The sequence below is a fragment of the Poecilia reticulata genome, linkage group LG4 (genome assembly GCF_000633615.1).
Source record: "Poecilia reticulata strain Guanapo linkage group LG4, Guppy_female_1.0+MT, whole genome shotgun sequence".
Taxonomy (NCBI): Eukaryota; Metazoa; Chordata; class Actinopteri; order Cyprinodontiformes; family Poeciliidae; genus Poecilia; species Poecilia reticulata.
This window is the reverse complement of record NC_024334.1, coordinates 792,175-812,843: the sequence shown is the minus strand read 5'-3', so window position 1 is coordinate 812,843 and position 20,669 is coordinate 792,175. Positions and strand designations below refer to the sequence as shown.

General features: G+C 37.2%; 1 protein-coding gene across 4 annotated transcripts in view; it reads left to right on the top strand.

Annotated features, from left to right (window-relative positions):
- Positions 1–20,669, top strand: part of lrp8 (low density lipoprotein receptor-related protein 8, apolipoprotein e receptor) — a 161,073-nt gene that overhangs the window by 101,484 nt on the left and 38,920 nt on the right. For all 4 annotated transcript variants that reach the window (XM_008406182.2, XM_008406181.2, XM_008406179.2 and 1 more), the window contains exons 5-9: positions 7,925–8,296; positions 12,325–12,447; positions 13,714–13,836; positions 16,067–16,186; positions 17,900–18,025. In XM_008406182.2, coding sequence (XP_008404404.1) covers positions 7,925–8,296; positions 12,325–12,447; positions 13,714–13,836; positions 16,067–16,186; positions 17,900–18,025 — 864 coding nt within the window. The remainder of the gene's footprint in view (positions 1–7,924; positions 8,297–12,324; positions 12,448–13,713; positions 13,837–16,066; positions 16,187–17,899; positions 18,026–20,669) is intronic.

Sequence of the window (20,669 nt, the reverse complement as noted above, 5' to 3'; positions counted from 1 at the left end):
CGTAATAGATTAAACACTTTCATCCGTAATAGATTAAACACTTTCATCTTATTTTTCCCTCTTTTTTTATATAATTCATGGTTAATTCATATCACAAAGTTCTCGGACTGAATATTGTAGAAGGGAACGCCACATGYAAACAGGTTGTTCAGCTGCTTGTGTTTATCATGGGGTGTAAATACTGATGATAATCCAAGACATCAAAACAAACAAGTGACTAAATCTTTAGAACKSCCCACAAAYACTCATTATGTTCCACCTACTTCAATATCTTTACAAGGACATTCATCACAACCCATCTGCACACACAATCATTGCACTGGGACGGCTAGTAAAACATTTCATATTCAAGCMTAAACTGCTGTCACATGACATTGTGATTGAGCTGTCGAAACATGCATGTGCACAAATCCCACAGTGGCCTCTTGTCATGGATGTGGTTAAAAAGTGACATTCCCTCAGGTTCACCAGTCAGGTAGCATGAARAGTTTCAGCCTCTCTGYGAATTCAGTTCTGTTTTTCTCTTCATAAGCTGCYRTTTCTCTTGGATTCTCCTGGCTCCGCTGCCAGACTACATCAAGGCATTTCCCTTTGTGGCTTTTTACTCTAAATTTGACATACACATAACAAAGTCAGTGTAACCAATGTAGGTGTGCAAAGAATCTCCATTTAAAATTTTGTTGTGGAATTGATGGTAGAAGGAATATTTCTTGTGAGTTGGTGTCATTTATTGCTGTGCAAAGTTCCTGTGACCTTAAATCAACCATGAACAAGTTAGATGTGCTTTGTGCATTTCAAAAATTAGCTGTACTTACAGTAATGTATGTACAGTATGTATGTAAATATGTGCATCATGGGCATGAATTTTCTATTGTTTTGCGCTTTTTTTAACCCAGTTAAACTGTAGCAACAATCAACTAAACTGGATTTAATAACAAGAATTAGCGATAGAAGGATAAAAATTATTGTGGATTTTCTCGCACTTAATCAAAATTTTGCATGCAGACTTGAATATTTTCAGATACTACCAAAGAGATTTGGAAAAATGCCTTCAAGCTTATGGCACAATCCTGGCTGGATATTTGATCAGTCTTATTCAGTAATTCGGTTGTTTGGCAAAGCCATGGTTACTAAGATTAATATCTTTAGAAAGACGATTACAAAAGCTTAATGCGTCCCTGCTTTATTAAATCCAAAACTCATTTTGATGTGCATTTGAACTCTTCTTTCTGGTTGCAGCTCCCAGTTGTTTCCATCCTCGTATGAAAATACACTGAATAAAATATTCAGGAGCCACAGAGTGTCAAGCCTGCCATGAACTGGAAACTGGTTGAACACCAGTCATTGTCCACAGAGAAGTGGGTTTTACATTGGGATGTCCACATGTTCAGCATATGGACATGGGGATTTTTTTTTTATGACTAGATGTGATAAAAGACAGCATTGATGAGCAATTTTGAWACAGTGTAACTCAGGCATTACACAAGTCTGATGGGGGACTACCTCCAAATTCTTCAACTTCAACTTTAATCAAAGGATATATGATTGATTATCAACCTAAAACAATCAAATCTGGCTTTAGAATGGGAAAAGCAGACTGACATCAGGCTTCTAAAAAGTCCCAAACTGTATCATGAAAAATGAAGGGCTGTGTTTGAAAACCAGGCCTGTGCCAGTAAACCAGTCAATTAAATTGTGGCCTGGTAATTTTGCCAAGTAGTGGTGATATAACACATCCAATCAGAACTGTGCCAGAAGCCTGCCAATTGCTGCAACAACATGACGCTCTAGATGAACTGTTATCCAGATGTATGTCTTCTGTAGAGAAAATCCATAATTAAGTTGAAACTTTTGTATCCAGTTCATGGATTTAAAATTTGTAGAAGTTGTTTTATGTTAACAATGATTTTATGTAAATGCCTCAACAAAACAAAATCTTTCAAATTTTCTGTAAAAGACAAATTGAAGAATTAGTTGGATTTTCATAAAAATTACTTCTGGGATTATCAGTAATTAAATCGGCATTGAGGSTACTATAATCTTTTATTGCCTGAAAAATCTGAGTAAAAAGTTCTTGTTGCTGTGTAACTTCAACATGAAGGCACCGTTCTCCCATCTCTTCTTTTATTTCCTTTGTTTTATTTCATCTTCAAACCAAAGCATGCGCTTCCCAACATATGTCAGCATTGTTCTTTTTTTAAATCCCATCTGCCCATGCAGCTGGAAAGTGAATTTTTTATCATCTTTCTTTCTAGTTGTCAGTAAGTAGGTGTATTTGAAATGCCATCTTGTCTAAATATTTTTTATTTTTTTCCATTTGGGATACAGAAACACTTTTATGTTGCGTTACGTTGAAGATCTGCAGAACGGAAGCCCCCCTGTCTGGTGGTTTACGTGTGTTTGTTTGTTTCTGCCTCCCTTCTGCGCTGATGCCTCCAATATCTAATGCTGCTAAAACACAGATAAACACATGGTGAGAGCTCTGGAGAGTGGCTGCGTGTCAGGTTGACTAAATACACATACACACAGGCATAAAGAGGCGTAAACTATGTTGCATCGGCATTATAATCAATTTCTGTCTCTTCTCTCCTAACATCCGCTTTCTTTTTCACCCCAACTCCTCGGAGTTTTGACCTGAGGTAATTGGCTGGTTAACATTTCTAAGCTTGGCCAACACACAGCCATCTTTCTCCTGATGATTCAGGAAAGAAAACGCCTCTGGCGCTCTTGATCCTCCGGCTATTTTAATGATTTCATAGACACTGAGTAATGGTCACTGATATTTTTAAAATGCTACAGTTCATAAATGTGCAGGTTTTACATCTCTTGCGGGCATTTTCACAATTTTTTGTTCAGTATTTTTTGATGTGTAAAAATTGTCATGTTTTGATTTTATTGTCTCTAATCAACACAATAAAAAGCAATATTCCTATTTAACTACACTGAAACATAACAGATGAGATTGTACAACTTTGTCAGAGACCTTTTGATTTTAATAACTGGTTTTCCTTGCTGCAACATACATGAGCAGTACTCTTCTGGATCGATGTTTGGCCTCAAGGGTTCAGCTTAAAATCGGATCTTAAATAACCTGCTTTTCACTTGCATGTGTTTATTATTCAGTGAACTCAGACTGTAGAAACGCATCTTTACATGGAGAAAGAAAACATCCAGAGTTGAAGCTAGATTGTTGTTTRTCTAATCTTCTCTCCCTGACGTCTCCTCTCCTTTATCGTGTTGCTGATGTCAGTGCAAATCAATTGTAAAAAAMATAAATAAACATCTTAAATGATCCCACAAAACATAATTAAAGGACACTGCAYATTAAATTGAAAGTTTATTTTGTCACAAAAAGCAGCTTTTTAACTCTTCTTGTTTCTTCTATCCGCCTTTCATCSCCCCCATTTTCCCAACCTTGGTTGAAGGTAAATACAGGATGTGTGTGAGATTGCTCAGAAAAGTGATTTGGTGGTTGGACAATGATTTGTGCACCTTAACAAAAATGTATGACAAAACAACATGGGGGGTGTTGCTTTGTATGGAGTGATGCAAAGCAAGGTTTGAATTCCCAACTAGAGATCTTTKATGGAYTTCCTTTCCCTGYTCTTTCTGCCTGTTTCCTGTCTAATTACTGTCAATTAAGTCCACTGGTGCCACAAAATGAAATAGACTGCAGTTAGAGCTGCTCCTTGGCATTAAACACTGGATTTTATACACTTCTATTTCTGGCAGGACACCTGGAGAACTTTGGTTTATAGATGTGTGCGTGCACGCGCGCGCGTGTGTGTGTGTGTGTGTGTGTGCCATTAAGCCCATGCATGCTCACATGTACATGATGCGATGTGTTAGACCACAGTCTGATTCGATTCTTCGCTGCAGAAACATTAAAACCATATAGTTGTAGTCAAGAGTATATTTGTGAAGTTGCTTCACATTAGCTTAGTAGAGCCCATATTTGTGTTTCTACACACACACTTATACAYACATGCAATAAATTATTAATGGATTTATACATAAGAGTTTGCTGTTTGCTTGTTTGTACTGGACAAGAGTTTGATGAATTGTCCTCCAGGAGGTGAATGAGCTGTGCCCCGTCACACTATCCCATCTATTAGCTATCCATTGGTGTGTCTGGAAGAGGATGGATAGAAAACTGTGACCTCAAGCTAAGCCAAAGCACCTAYGGCGACAGGTTAAGGTCTAGATGTAATCAGGTACAGATTAATGCAACTTAATTACAATTGCAATTACTTAAATGATCTAGTGGATCTGCATAGCTGTGAGTCAGGAGACCAGCTGAAAAGCAAAGTGTGAGTCATCTGATTAAGCTTTTAATAATTGTTCTCAGAAATTTTAGACATGCGAAAAGCAACTCTGCAATTACTAATATTTAAGATATTTAAAATGCATTTACTTTTTTTCCCCCCTCTTTAATTGGTTAGACATGTTGCTGACCACACTCTCTGTGTTTGGAATGCATTTCTTTTCTCTTACAGTWTAACAGTCTGCACTACCTGTCTTGCTTGTATCAAATCAGCTTTCTGATCTGTGGATTAGGTCTCTTGTGATAGGAAAACGCATTTGTACATCTGCTGATGAATCTACCACCAGTAAGATCCTCTGGGTATCTGCAGGCAAAACTGATTTATTGACCCAAGACAAGACTAAAGGATTTAAGTAACACTGTGTTATTGACATTTCCCTTTGCTCTTTGTCTCTCTGCAGTAGAAAAATGCCAGATGAAAGAATGTTGCATACTTCAGAAGTTTCTGCTCTTGAGGTTTAAAACTAGGCTATGAGAATGTTTTTATCACTTATCCTTCCAGATGATAGAAACAAATGTTAGTCAAGAAATTATTTCAATAGCATTTTTCATGTTTTATCTTTGGATTGAAAATGGTTGAGTTTTTTTTGTTTGTTTTTAAAATAACTTTACCACATTGTGAGCTGCGTTCTTTAATGAGATTTTATATTTCTATTGTGTTGAAAAATGTGTAATATTAACATTTGTTTCAAAGAATGTTAGGATATTGTTCAAAATATATCAATATGACTTCTGAAAGAAACTGTCTCTTTCTGTTTGTGTCTCATGTCTCAAACATGGATGCAACAGTGTGTGAAGCCTCAAGGACTTGCCTTCATATCCGAGATTCATAAGATATTAGAAATATTTTGCCGGACAAAGTAATGCTTGACAGCAACTACATGGTGCTTCATGAGTCCCTTTGGTGAGAAATATTTTTTTCCATAAGATCTCATTACACCACTAAGAAAATGGATCTTTTCTTGATCATGTCTCATGAATCTTTAAACATTGGAAACCCTCACCTCTTGGTACCACTTACTAGCCGAAGGCCATACAATCTAGTTGGATTCAAGGTTCCAACTTTTCTGTCAGCATAAGATTTGAATTCATTTTTAAGTGTTTGTTCATTGTTTTACAAATTATGCATCATATAAGTCACCTGATTCCTATTGGGATCAAATATTAGGAAGATTCTATTCAGCTCATTTATATAGTGCTAATTCACAATATGTCGTCTCAAGAGGTTGATATGATACAGTCATACATATTTTCCTATTGATTCCTATCACACACTACAGTGAAGTTCTGTTTGTTATCCAAAGTGGTAAAAAAAAAATTACGACTATGCATTTAAGACTATGCATATTTTGTTTTTATGCATTTCAGATTTTCTTATATCAGTTTGACAATAATTACCAAACTACCTCATACTTACTTTTTTACTCTTGGAACAATTTGAATAGCTTAATGCAAGGTGAAAATTTCAAACTGTCATAAATGTCTTTGATTGTTCCCACAATCAGCAAGACCGTAAAAACAATCTTGCTGATTGTTTCTACAGTGAACATGGTGCATTTCAGAACAGATTTTAGTCTCTTGTTGTTCAGCGCCCCAGTGGGAACAATGCTGCCGAGCTTCTTGTCCATGCTTCACTGTTTTATAGCCAACACTTCTACAGCCTGCTGTTAATGAAAAACTCTTTGAAGCAGAAAAAAGCAGAAGGATTTAACACAAGTAACGGTAAACTGGCACTAGCTGGGATATGTTTATATATTTTATGCACAAAATATCTTTTGATATTTGAGGATTTTCTTTGCAGAAACTCCTTAGACAAGCCCACTCATCTAAATTACATAATTATTAAATTACTTTGATTTGAGTGGGGGGTGATTAGCATGCTAGCTCTAATCACTACCAAGCAACAGAATTGCCTGTTATCATTATGAGCTGCACAGTGTGGGCAGGTAAAGGATGGATATTGTGAAGTAGCTGCTCTGAAAACGCTTTTTGTTTAACCTGTTTGGGCCTGGAAAATGTCACTGTTTTCATGTGGCAAATTGGGAAAATGAGGTTTTTTTCCTGTTAAAGTGAAACAGACAACAGACAACAACAAATTGAGCATAAAAAAGACGAACATGAATATGCATTCTCCACCAGTATTTGTGTGCAAACATGCCAAAACGCTACTGGAGAAGGTCATGTACTAAAGCCAGCACCTGTTGCTGTGTCCCAGATTAGACGTGTTCTCATTATTTTTCCACACTAGATTTGTTTCAATCTGTTTGCTCTTTGCCTTTTGATAACAATATGTTTTCACTATATTGTTTGGTGAGTAGTGGAGAAAGAGAGAACTTTGTAGTTTTTGGAACAAATGTTTTGTGAATCGTAATGGGTGTTCTGTCATTGTGTCATTGTTTTATTTTTATGGTCATTCAGTTGTTGAGTTGTTCATTCCTTACTGAAACCTCCTTTCATTCTTTTTTTTTTCACATGAGCCATTTTGTTCTATCAGACTTCAGGTGAATAAACTAAACGTTTTTGCTTTCAGCTGAGTTCCTCCTTTTACACATAAGACTCAGAAGTTCAAAAGCTAAAGGAAACCCCTCCAATTGTACTCTGCTCATTAAAGATGCAAACTTTTATCTGGAGAGAAGACATGGTGTTCCATCCATAGCATTCCTGTGAATAAATGCAATCAAATTTCAACATCTGCATCCTTACTTACATTGTCTCTGATACATTTCCACATACACTAAACATACAACTGAACTGACGAGAAATTGATTTAGATGAAAGCACATTTATTTTGTAGGATGGTCCTGTTAAAGTCCAGAAATTGAACTAATTATTCAAGTTAAAAATAACTCGAGTCGTTTTTATGTTTGCTAAATACAGTCAGCAAATCTAAAATGTGAGTGAACTAAATTCTACTTTGTAGGAGAAGTTCTCTCTATTTTCTGGGAACATAGTGACGTTTTATAACACACCATGTAACCATACTACCCTAAGTTGTTATGAAAAGAATTTATATATGCAAAACAACTCAAAGAAAACATGACTTTGCATCAGGCACATTAAATTGGCCTCTGTCACTTTAAGAACCTCCTACCATTTCTGACACTCCCCCTTCAGCATGTCATCACAATAATGCTTCTCCATGCTGTCCATTCATTTCATTTTCAATAATAATAAGGAACATTGTAGTTTGATAAGCCCAGAAGATGCATAATTCTACCAGGTGTTTGCTAAGTGCTGTTACTGCTAGTCTAATGGTGCTGTGTGGAGGAAGCACAGGGAAGAAGTGATTTTGCATATATGGTCTATAAACATGTTTACATATATATGTTATGCTATGAACATAGCATAAGTTCATAGAATAAGGATGAACTTATGCTATGTTTTCAGGAGAAATAAAGTACAATCACATGAACACTAAGTGTTCTCATCAGAAAATTGCATAGTTATGTGGTAATTTGTGATATAATTGTCAGAGTATAATTGTCACATGCAATGTTGTGGCTGATTGGTGTTTATGCACTAATTAAAAAGAAGCTACCTCATTATATTAAAGGGAATCTTATTGACCCGTTTCGTCTCCCTGTCCCATCCTTTGCTCAGATGAAAAGGCCTGCCCCTCCAAAGATTTCCAGTGCCGTAACGGAAAGTGTGTGGCACCCATCTTTGTCTGCGACGGTGACGACGACTGTGGGGACGCCAGCGACGAGGACAAGTGCTCTTCCCCCACCTGTGGCCAGCACGAGTTCCGTTGCAATGACTCTGAATGCATCCCCGCCCTGTGGAGCTGCGATGGCGACCCAGACTGCAAAGACAAGTCGGACGAGTCCATGGAGCGCTGCAGCCGCAGGACGGAGCCCCAGAAACCCGGCTGCCCGGGCGAGTTCCAGTGCGGCAGTGGAGAGTGCGTTCACATGCACTGGAAGTGTGACGGCGATGCAGACTGCAAAGATAAATCGGATGAAGCAAACTGTCGTAAGTCAGCTGTGGCTGTATCAGTGTTTGTGTAGTTGGGAGTGATGAGTGGGTTGACAAATGAGTGCTGAACACAGCCGGATGATAAAAGGATGCTGATGTTGTCATTATAATTGCTATCAAACAATCTCTCACAGACCAAATTTATTCTGCTAACAATTGTCTGTGTTGCCACAGGGTGATATAGTATTCCCCCAGGCACATCAGCAGACTGCGCTGTTCTGAGTGATTAGAAAAACTAATGAAATAGTCCATCCACTAAGGGCTGACTTTATTAAAACAAAGATTATGAAGTTTATTTTGAAATTCTCCTTACATTATTGCTGTATTTTCAGGAATAGTTTCTTTGTCAGGGCACATTTTAAAGCATCTGAACTAACAATTACATAGGTTGATGCTAGTTCTAATAACAGATTATACTATCCTAATGCTGTGTTATGGTTAATTTATCTGTTTTATGCACAGCCTCTCTTTGAAGGTTGAGCTCATTGTTGTATGGATGTGATGTTAGTAGAAATGCATGACCTGCTGTATAATTGTTCATGTGTGTCTCTTTCCTCCACTGGATGTCTACACATGAAAGGCTCACCTGCAATTTATTTAGAACAAAGACTTTGTGACAAATGTGCCACCAAATAACTGAAGGAAGATCACCGCTAACTGTATCACCATGATCCCTGGGTGTGTTGCTATGCAACCATGTGATCTTCACAAGCTGAAGAAGAGCGCCACGTTTGACCGTATGCGTTTTCTGAGTGTGTGTGCGCGTGTGTGAGTGGGAAGTGAGGGTCCTTCATCCAGCGAGACCCCCATCTGGTCTCCTCTTCACACTCCCACACACCACTCAGTGAGATCACAGCAGCTTCGCATGTAAGACATGATATGAGCACAGCCACACTGTGATGAATGCTTCCACAAAACTCAGACCGATCAAGGAGCACTGCAGTGAGAACATATCTGCTCTCACATTTAGAAACACAGATTTGTGGGGGTTTATGCACAAGATAAACAGGTTAAATGTGGACCGGTGAAGGACTTCTAGGCTTGCTCACAAAAAAACCATTTTGATCATTTTGATTTGAAACTGTTGAAACCTGGACAGCTCCTAAATATCATCAGCAGATATCTGTGCCAAGACTGCAAATAAATATAAATAGAAAGCATGAGGCTAAGAAAAAACAAATATGGCAGAGACATAAAATGAGATATTGACTGGTGACCGGAATTGCACAGTTTTCAGATGATCGGCTCTGTTAAGTGACCTCAAAATCGAATCTTTTTTTCCAAACAGTGAACACATCATTTTTAAACACTACCAGATAGAGTGGACAGCACCTTTTCTGTGTGGACATGTTTACTAAGCTCAAATGTCAGAAATAATGAAATCAGAGTGTTAAGATAAAGGTTTACATTTATTGAGAAAATAATACTGCACTATTAGCTAGAGACTAAAGTTAATTTTAGATGTTAAAACTCATTTTTGCCTCATTTTGTACTGAGATGTACAAGTTATATCTCAGTAATGTACAAGTTACTCATGCAACTTGTACATCTCAGTTGCTGTTAGGTGATGAAAAGTCTCAATTAAATGTCATCTTCCTTATTTTGTCCCACCTGTTTTAGTCCAAATTCCACTTTGACATCACTGATTGCTAGTTTTTCTCTAGATGTAAATCAGATGGTTCCGAATTCTACATTCCTTACATTTACATGAAGATATGTTGTTTTGAGAGTTAATACTCTGATGTATCAAAAAGACATCAGATAACTTTCCTCTCCATGCAAATATATGGTTTAAAAGCAAAAGGTGAAGAGACATTTGTTGATGTCTACATGTGGTGAAAGTTGCTACGGTTTACTAAGTGGTCTAACCAAACTTCACTGTAATGCTTCGCTTAATTTCATCAGGACACAATGCTAATAAGGTCTACGGTTTCTTTTGCAATAGCAATGACTAGACAACCTGCAATATCTAGACGGATGTCCACACACCATCATTAGCTTAGACATCACTCCTAAAAACGTCATTTTCATCTATATTCTATAGAAAATGTGATTACTATTTGAACTGTGAGATTTTGAAAGGATGCCAACAGAGCAGGACAAATTTCAGAGTACCGTTTGCTGAACTTCTGTAACTTTCAGCAGGCAACTTCTTGTTACCTGCTTAAAGTCTTGCTCTCTCTCGCTGCCCCGCTGGATGAACCAGACATTTCTCAACATGTCCCCGAAAACAGTTTCCTTTCAAATAGTGTCTTAAATCTCATTGATTCTGACAGAAGCTAAAGTGTCTTTTTCCCTCAGCAATGGAGTATAATCTGGTAGTGTTTATTAATCTGTTTTCACGGATAAGAAATGGATGGATTCTTGACTTTCCATTCAGACAGTAACTGGTCAGTCCTCAACAGTGAAAAAAACATATGATTCCATTATATTCTTATATACCAATTTGTTGTTAAAAAAAAAACAAAACAAAAAAAAGAAAAAACTTGCATATTTGTTATTTAATTAAACCTGATTAGGCTGTCCCAGTATTTAACTTGTGACTCTATGTCCTCCTTTTTGTTAGAAACAGAATATGTATAATTAACCTGTGGCTTTTAATTAAGCAGAAAATACGTTGACTCTCCAAAGCTGTTTGAGTCACTAATGAAAATGCACTGAAGTTGCAAAAGTCGTTTTAAAGCTTATTTTTTCAGGTCTAACACGGCCATGAAGGAGTTGCAGCTTTAAAATTAGAATAAAAACTATTTGGTCTGGACCTGATTTTATTAATAAAAGAACACTGWWAMSWKKTTAMCAWRRCRRYSCSMAWKMWRRCYKMGSYTKSMWKRRYTSKMRASMWSWYWYRWGYTWWTKAARRARRTWCRMCRTYMWWRMMKMKAYRAWSWTKGMWMCSRYYTRGTWAWKTWRYATRYRWTSRMMWCWGTTTGCYKGMWYWWYRMWYRWMRARYRAWYKYGGRWSRWTRRRKMYKWAYRYWSAWSAAKRTKTAMKKGWTYTSGGKTTSYKWRKRAWGWAWRWSWSAMYGWSSWGCAGYKMRGSRRRSTSSCMYAKYWSMAMKWRMMKSARRRRWMKRARRARSWSRRKRWRKMRWMKGCRKTGKSMMCKSCASCWSWMKSGSRRYWRYRRMKSYSRRCYMMCAKYTWWWYTWMMWRYWAAYYYYKRMAGRYYRSYKCKKMSRYSYMYYKWCMKMWSYMMCKKYCRMWMKSYKGMRARSARRWTARWSYAWMTGMRAMWWGRYYKMSAKTYRAWRWKMKRSSYKRSSARCWSYTSCRYWSWYRKYMWKMCGKWRWCATKRCTMWWCWYSMTYAKKMMKKAYMAYRWTKWKMWSMKSKMRGRKYTYRMTRMWTTSSSYGMRRRMAKSAGCASMKYTYKYRRYGGWRMARSMYKAKSWSKKGSRCTKTGYRYYTRYWTMRRWWWMAMMYKKWGKWWWRWYKYSAWKWYTKWYKYMRGWKWTTRMKYCMSKGWSMYCKWKCTWCTSACWKKWARYWKSMRRMCRYYYTWYYTRYSMWGSKRRWTTWYWKTTGYTWKMWYYRMWKSYGTAWWTRWAYSCCYMARTRCYRACWYTWWWGWGKSTATGMAGMCWYKWKWSSMSAYSWTYWRTSMYWTSYWWKCSKYWMMCRYMRWKGSWGKTYKCWWMWTTMYKKRGRMTWYMRWYMWKGMYMAYRTSWGSMCYSWTSYYYCWSWMKWSCWSSMSYAMRWSRMWKYWCMWRMMWRRKKARAAARYMWKYTRRAWWKRKSMWWSASSRRMATMAAMSMWSCWTYCRKWGYWRMMSCMMGMCCMMAYMWATGTCTGTATTAGCACATTGAAGCACAAACACGCCCTTCTTTCTGTTTGTGTTGTGAGGATATCTGTGTGCAGATAAGGGTTGGAAGATTGATTAATTTTAGATGTGCAAACCCTGACATTTAATAGAAAATAAATGCACAAAATTGCACATCCTCAACAAGCTCTCAATTTTAAAATCAATTTTGCAGTGAAAATGTTAACGTTCAGCTAATTGCTCCTTGTGTTTGTGCCCCTCAGCGCTGCTTACATGTCGACCTGATGAGTTCCAGTGTGGCGATGGCTCCTGTATCCATGGCACCAAACAGTGTAATAAAGTCCACGACTGCCCGGATTACAGCGACGAGGCTGGCTGTGTAAATGGTAACTTATCACATTAAAATACTTCTTCTTAGTCGGGTAGTGAAATGTTTGCTTTAAAATCTAAGTTATGCTGTTTTTTGTTTTTTTTATTCTCTCTAGCCAAACACAAATGCAATCTCTGTTTCCATGCAACAAGCTTCAGGATTTCTTCAGTTGTTTGAGTCTAATTTATTTACCCTAAACATTTGTCCATTTAATATTTTTAATGAGATCCACTGGGATGTGCAGTATAAACATCTCAAATGGCTTGATAATCTCCAAGAAAGACCACTTAGGAGTATGGACATAAAAAATTCTCTTTTTGTATTTAGACTAACCATTCACAATATATCCCTGTACTACAGCACTGTGCCAAACGATAAGACAATATCAGTATTTCACTAACAGACATATATTAATTTAGTGGTTTAGTGGTAACAAGAAGCTAAATGTCACATATTATAAACTTTAAAATGTCCTAAATCCACTGCTTTGTAAAATCCCTGTTACCCCATTTTGCCATTTTACAACCACAAACTTTAATGTAATTTATTAGGATTTAATGATAAAAATAACTCAAAGTAACACATAAATGTAGCGTGGAAGAAAGACTATATATGGTTGTCACAGTTTTTAAATATATTTTGTTTCACATACAATTCAGAAGTCAAGGAATTAGTAAATGAAGTTGGTGTTGGTTACACAATAAGATATCAGATGTTACACAATAAGATATCAGATGTTTTTTTTAATTTTTTTAGATAGCATCCCAGAAGACTGCAGACAAGTTAGGAATGAGGCTTTGAAAAACTTCAAAGCAAGGTTATGTTCTTAAACATCAAAAGCTTCAAATCTTGTGTTGCACCATCATCAGAAAAGATAGAGGGTGTGAAACAACTGTAAAAAGCCCAGATAATGGCAGCTGTCTGCAGCTAGCCATGTAGGGAATACAGAAAACCTGTCAAATAAGCTGCTTTAGTGAAACAGGGCTGTAATTAAATGTGCAACAACAGGGAGAAGTAGTTTAGAAAGTTGCCAGTTCAGTTCAGAAATTATTTGCGGTCACATGTAAATGTGGCCTTGATCAAGTAACTCAAACACCAAATACATATTTTACATTTTGTTCATTTTTCTGATTCCAGCTGAGTGAATGTGACTCTACTGTCATAGCACTTTGAGTGGTTGTTATGACTACAAAATTGTTAGACAAATTTAGTTCATTTAAATTTTAGAAAATACAAATACAAAGTAACTACCCTTCCCCCCTTTTTTCCATTTTCTTTCCAGTTACAAAGTGTGACGGACCAAAAAAGTTCCGCTGCAAGAACGGAGAGTGTATCGACAGCAGCAAGGTGTGCGACAATGTAAAAGACTGCAAAGACTGGTCTGATGAGCCAGTGAAAGAGTGTGGTAAGATCATCTCACTTCAAACAGGCAAAACCCTGAGATATTCTGAGGCTCATCAGTTTTCACCACCTCAGATGTGCCGGGGTGATATACCTGCAAATGTATGAGTGGTTTAAATTGTGTGGGTGGTCGCTTCTCATGGAAACGGGAGATTCATTGGATCAAGGCTGGGTAAATTAGGACACTTCTCAGCTGTGTGTCGTGATCAAAGAACGGAGAGGCCCTGCTCTCTCTCACTGCAATCTTGAGCAGGAAAACGTGACTGCACTACATTATCTATAAGGAGTCATGCAGATTGTCACTTTGTCACACATAATTACCACATCTTGATCTCTAATCACACATTTCTAATTAGATGCAAAGCAAACAGAGAAGGACAGATGGAACATCTAACCTCATAATGAGATCAATAAAGTTTTTTTTTAATTTATTTAAAGAAATGTAAGGAACCTCCTATAATTTCAGATGAAGTTATTTGCATCACATTGGTAAGTCTTGTCTTAGAGTGCTTAAAAAAGAGTCTGAAGTTTCTCAGGAAGCTGCACTGGGCAATGTTTTCTCTGAAGTGGAGTATAACGTAATTTTACTGTATGTAATAGACAATTTTATAAGGGCAGGTTGTCTTTCAAGATCACTCTGATCTGTAAGGAGATATGTATGTGCTGTTATTATTACCCAATATCATTGATATTACATACAATTTATTTTCATCATAAATTAATATTTTGAACAATTTACTGCATTGTTTTTATTTATTTATTTTTATTTTTTTTCATTTTTGTTGAAATGGGCCTTCAAAGCTCAATCTTAGAAACTATTTGTCAGTTTATTACAAAACTTCTCTTAAACATCCACAAAACTTTCTGCAAACTTACTGTAATGCTAAAACTGATTTTTTTTTACTTTTATTCAGCTACTGCCACTCACCTCATAAAAGCATTTTGAACCAGGACATGATGGCATGTACAGTATGTTCTTGTTAATCTTGTGAGTTTCTAAAACAAATGGTCTTGCTTTGCAGTTTTCTAGTTTTTGCACCATTTTCCACAACACCTTTCTTCTTTAATGAGATTTTTTTTTTAACAATGACCTTTTATGGCTTACCTTTACCCTCCTGTGTGTGTCAATATTTTTTGTACAAGGCAACTATAAAACCAGGAATCTTTCCCATGATTGTGTTGGTCTTAACATTTCCATAATTCAACACAAAAATATATTTCAATTGGGTTTTGCTTTACGGATCCAAGAATTATAAGCCAAAATGTATTATAAGTAAATTACTGAAATATATCAGTCTATGTTTAATGAAATTCTTAATTTTTTTCACTTTTTGAATTGAATTACTAAAAGTAAAAACAATTCAGTGATATAATTTATTAATCTTCACCTTCATGAATAAAATGAACAGAACAATAGTTTTAGCAAAACCGACAGATTTTTTTTTTATGCATTTATTACAGGATGAATTACGACTTTAATTTCACCTAAAGACTATTCTAACCAAGTTTTTAGTCATTCATGGCTTCTTTCCTCATCTCTCTGTCTCACTCAAAGTCTCTGTCCCTCAGCTGTACCTGTAGCCTTAAGCCTAAATCTTTAATGTAAATCTGTAATGAAGTACCAGCTTCAGCTCTGCAGTGATCTCTCTTGGTTCCCTGGAGGGTGATTGAAAGACAAAGGGACATAAGCGGCGGTGCAGAAATGGACATAAAACGGTTTGGAAGGAAAATAGGGAAAATCCAATCAGGTCTTCTTGTAGACAAAAAGAGGAGGAAATGGACAAAAAGAAACGTGGAGGTGCTTGTCTGACACTTGGCTGTTAAAGTGAAGTGGTACCTGGTTAAGAATGGATTCTTTAGCTGTGGAAGCTGCACTGCCCAGCTATGAACAAGTTAATAATTGAAGCAAACACAATTTTCTACCACATTTTCTATGGCTTTTAAGCTTACTGGCCTTCTGAATGGAAATTCTGATGTATACAGGCACACTTGACAGGGTAGAATTATCTTGACTGGCAGGTTGATTAAAACTATCCACACACACCATCTGGGCCGCTTTGTCTTTCTGTCCAGCGTTTTCTTTGTGTGCTTTGCAGCCTGAGTTATTCTGACCAAAAAATCTGCTGGAGTTATTTCATCAATATTCAGCTGCTCTTCACTTCCCTCTGTTCCTCCGCTCACTTGTCTGTCCTTTTTCCTCCATCCCTCCCGCCCCGCCGCTCCTCTCTCCGCAGGCCTGAACGAGTGTGCAGACAACAATGGCGGGTGCTCCCACATCTGCAGAGACCGGAGAATTGGTTATGAGTGTGACTGCCCCTCCGGGTACAAACTCCTGGACAAAAAGACTTGTGGAGGTAAAGAAAGTATTTTATGCAGAATGCTGCTGTTTTAATGGCGTGAACCTGGGAGCTTCTCTGAGCTCATCCAGTCAAAATATCATCTAAACCTTTTTAGTCTGTTTTTCATTCCTCTTTTTTTTTTTTTTTGCTTAAAAAAATACCTTCTATATTCAAATTGCTTGTCTATTGTGACCCTTTGGTTCTCTGTGTAGAAACTCAGTCTGAATCCTACCTCTCCTCCATTATTCCAATAAAACATGCATAATCCAAAAAGCAGTTTTGCTAATCATATTTTTAACCTCGGCCAGTTAGACCTAAAATTAATAATCTCCCGCTCTAAATTATGTTTACTATCAAAGTACACAAACTAGCAGCTGGAACAAATCAAACGGAATCATTTGATAATATTTCAGGCTTTTTCTCTAAATTAACATATAAAATGCTGCTTTTAATGACAACAGTCTCAGAATTTGTCGGCCCTGTTACGACGAGCATCTTCAATATTTAGGAAAGCACTGTTTTGTTGTAATAACCAACTTTAAATGTTGCTCACACATAATTAAAACAACAAAATAGTTGTTTGCAACAGAGTTTGTCAAATTTGACCAGATTTCACATTAGCTGACTGCGATATCCATGCCAGTATCTTCCAGGAGTTCTTCTTCAAAGTAGGGCTGCTGCTTCTCCACATTAAAGGCAGTCAGTTGAGATGGTTTGAATATCTCATTGGGATCCCCCTCAGGGTCTTCCCTGGCACCCAGAAGTCACTGAAGGGATTATATATCCCATCGTACCTGGGAACGCCTTGGGATCCCCAATATTGAGCTGGAGGATGTCGCTTGGGAGGGGAACGTGTGGCTTCCCTCTCCATCTTGTTGCCCCTGAAACCTGATTTTAGATATATGGAGAAACAATGGCTGGGGTGAATCATTTTCAGCAAGACTTTTAATAAATATTAAAGGATGTTTTGTTAATAAAGACTTGCATTTTCACAAAACAAATTTGAAGTTTTTTTTTTCTTTGTTGACTGAATTCTAGTCAGGTTTTCCAATCCATCTGCATGTGAAGAAAACAAACATGAAAGGCAAACTGTAAAATTTCAGTTGTACTTGTGCTGGAGTGCTTTCAACTAGATGATCTTGTATATCAATGTCTTTGAGCAGAGCAGATAGAGTGGTGCACAGAGAGGGAGGAAGGACAAAGCATCAGGAGGCACAGATGGGCAAGACTATGAGCTCTGGGAATTCTCCTGTACACGCAGAGATGCAACTGATTTATTTGTGTTTTTTTTCTCTGCCTCATCAAAATGATTCTGGTCTTATGGGAAGCTTCACAGCTGCTCACAATAGATGAATGAAATTGCTCTCCTTTTCAGTCTATTGTTTCCTTTTGCAGCCAAATGTTTGTCTTGTTTCTTACTAAACATATTTTGAAACTATTATAAGAAGATCTAACTTAGTTTTTTTTTTTTCTTGATCGTCTCTGATTGGTGATGAGCAGGTTAAATAAAGATTTGCTTTTATTCTTTGCATTCAGAATTGGAAAGTTGGACTTCAAGCAAAATCTGAAATTGGTATTGATCAGGAAAAGTGTAATCTGTGAATCTAATAAGTTCCTTACACTTTCTAAATAAGCAATATCCTGAAAACATATTACATGGTCTGTAGCTGGTTTATATATATATATTTTACATTGATTTACATTCTCTTTATATTTCTCTTTCCATAGACATAGATGAGTGTGAGAACCCAGATGCCTGCAGTCAGATCTGCATCAATTACAAAGGGGATTATAAATGTGAGTGCTATGAAGGCTACGAGATGGACCCTGCCTCAAAGACCTGCAAAGCTGTGGGTAAGCCAGTTATTCACTCGGGAGAAGGCATACACACTGCCACAGATTGATGTTCTCACCAAAATCCATTCATGATCCCATATATACTTGAGCAAATTCACACACCAACACTCACCCTTGTATAAACACCAATTACTCATCCATTCCAGAACCCCTAACTACAATGTGACATCCTACACCATTCTCACTCAGCGGGACTCTGAAAAGAGAGGCTTGTTTCGCATGCAGGGCCCGCACAGCAATCTGTTCAAAGATAAATATTTGCCATCCTTTTCTTTAGTCCACAATAATGGCAAGTTTGCAGCCAGCCGCCTCTGCTTTCCCTGGGGTGTCAGGAGAAGGATGTTGTGTGGGTAAGGGGTCTGCACTCACTGCAGGACACAGGCAGGGTCTGTAACCCTTATTTGCTGGCAAGAGCTCTCTGAGCAGCGTTATGAATAAAAAATCTAATCCTGTGCTCTGGAGTGGGCTGGACAATGAGAAGGATGCATTTCTTTATCATGAAGTAAAAATGCAGTGGAGTTGTTCCCAATAGGTGAGCGCTGAACCAGTTCAATCACTTCTAAACCCCATAACTTTAGAAATGCACTTCTATTTTTTTTTTCAAAATAAAAGCACTTTTTGATTGAGAATTTAGATATTCACGGTTTCTCTTTGAACATGAATCCTGATTTAGATTTCTAACGAGATAAATAATACACTTAATAAACTGATGACAGTATAGTTACTTGTTGAATAGAGTGTATTGAACAGGAGATTTGATTTAAGGTCTAAGTCTATGCACTGAATATATCAGCAGCAATGCTGCGCCGTTGCCAAACGTGAGGGCAACCATCCAAATGGACAAAGTTATAGCAGACTTGGACCTGAAGTAAGTGACTTGTAAATAGAAATGCACTGATCAGATTTGTTGCTGTTTCTAAAACAAAACTCTCCATGTACATTTCCAAATCTACATTCATTATCATAAACTGGTTTAAAGCTCAAAAAAATAAAATGCAACAAATTTGCTTTACTCAGTTATCCGCTGAAAGTTTGACTCTCCCTAACTCACCCAAATAATGAACTGTGGTTATGTGCTGACATATGATAGTAAATATTATTATATTGAATATATTGGTACAGTTTTACTTGCGACCATGCTAAAACATCTCTTTTAGCACAGCTGGCTAAAAGACATGAACAATGCAAGAATGAATAAGCAGTCTAGCAATTGTATTCCTCTGTAGGGCAAATTCTGCTCTATGAGTATTATATTAGACCAAGAAAACATGCTTATTTGTAAGTTCTAGTATATGAAGATGTGAAAAATGGCTGTTCATGTTAAACACTTGACCACTCTGCTATATGTTTTAAGTTGGTTTGTTGGTTAACCCATTGCTGTAAAACAGTTTTGGTACTGAGGATCTCTACCAGCTTTGGTCAATTCATGATCGCTGTAAGAAAGTCTAGACATTTTTTTTCAACACTTCTACCCAACATGCAAGGTTATTTTACTAAAGATGTGCTTTGTACAGTCATACCTCAAGAAGAATGAAAGAAAATCAGAATTTGCATATTTCTGATCAGTACCTTTGAAATGACTTGGACAGCAAATTAACTTTTCAACATGAAATGAGTGAGAAAGCATGTTATTGGTAATTATCGTCTTAGGTTAAGTCATTATAGGGAAAGCTGGTCTGGTAATGAGAGTGCTTAAAGCAGAAAACATATCCTCACTCTGAAGCTAAGTGGCATAAAAACCCCCATTGATTGCTCAGTGTCTCTCTGTGTGAATCTTTATTACCGTTAGGCAGAGCAAACAGCTCTTGTTAGAGTCAAAGCTCTATAGCAGCAGAGACGGCAAAAAAAAGCTGGATGGACAAATGATTTCCATGAATATTTCTGTGCCCAATAAACACAACGTTACGAAGGAGACAAGAAGAGCGAGAGTCTAAAATATGACTGAATTATTGTTGATTGTTCTTCACGTTAACTCCTGTTCAAAGGAAAGCACAGAAGCGGGACAGTAAATACAGAAATGCCAGCTCCGTGAAGCTGAAGTAATGAGGATTTAATGAAGCTCCATTTGTCCGTCACATCATTTCTAGATGCTCGTCCTCAGAAATCAGCATATATATAGCATTTAGTTTCTTCAGACACTTACTTGAAAGAAAGAGATCATAATTCGTACACAAATAAAAGTCCCTCGTGATGGAGCAGTATTGCACACTGTGATTTGATATGATGCGTGGGCCAAGTTCCAGTATATTTGAATTTGGGATGCATAAATTCATTTTAAATAGTTCTTAAAATCCAAATAAATCTCCAACTCTGTGTGTGTTCTTTTATGCAAATCCCAGCTGGCAGTTTATGGCTTCCCAGATTAATTTCACAGTAACTGTTAGTCTAGCAATATTAATTAAAAGCAAAGTCTCAGGTCAGAGTCATTATGTGCTTTCTTCTCTGAGCTGGCATGTGTGTTTGGGAGCAATCATTTTGATACACAGCAGCGCCCATTACGTCCCCTGAGCAAAGTTTTATTTCTCACTTATTGCATTCAGTGTTTTTCCATAAACTTTGAGTGTGCAGCCACTGAACGACTCATCAACTTGCGATAGACTGCGTGTGTGTGTGTGTGTGTGTGTGTGTGTGTGTGTGTGTG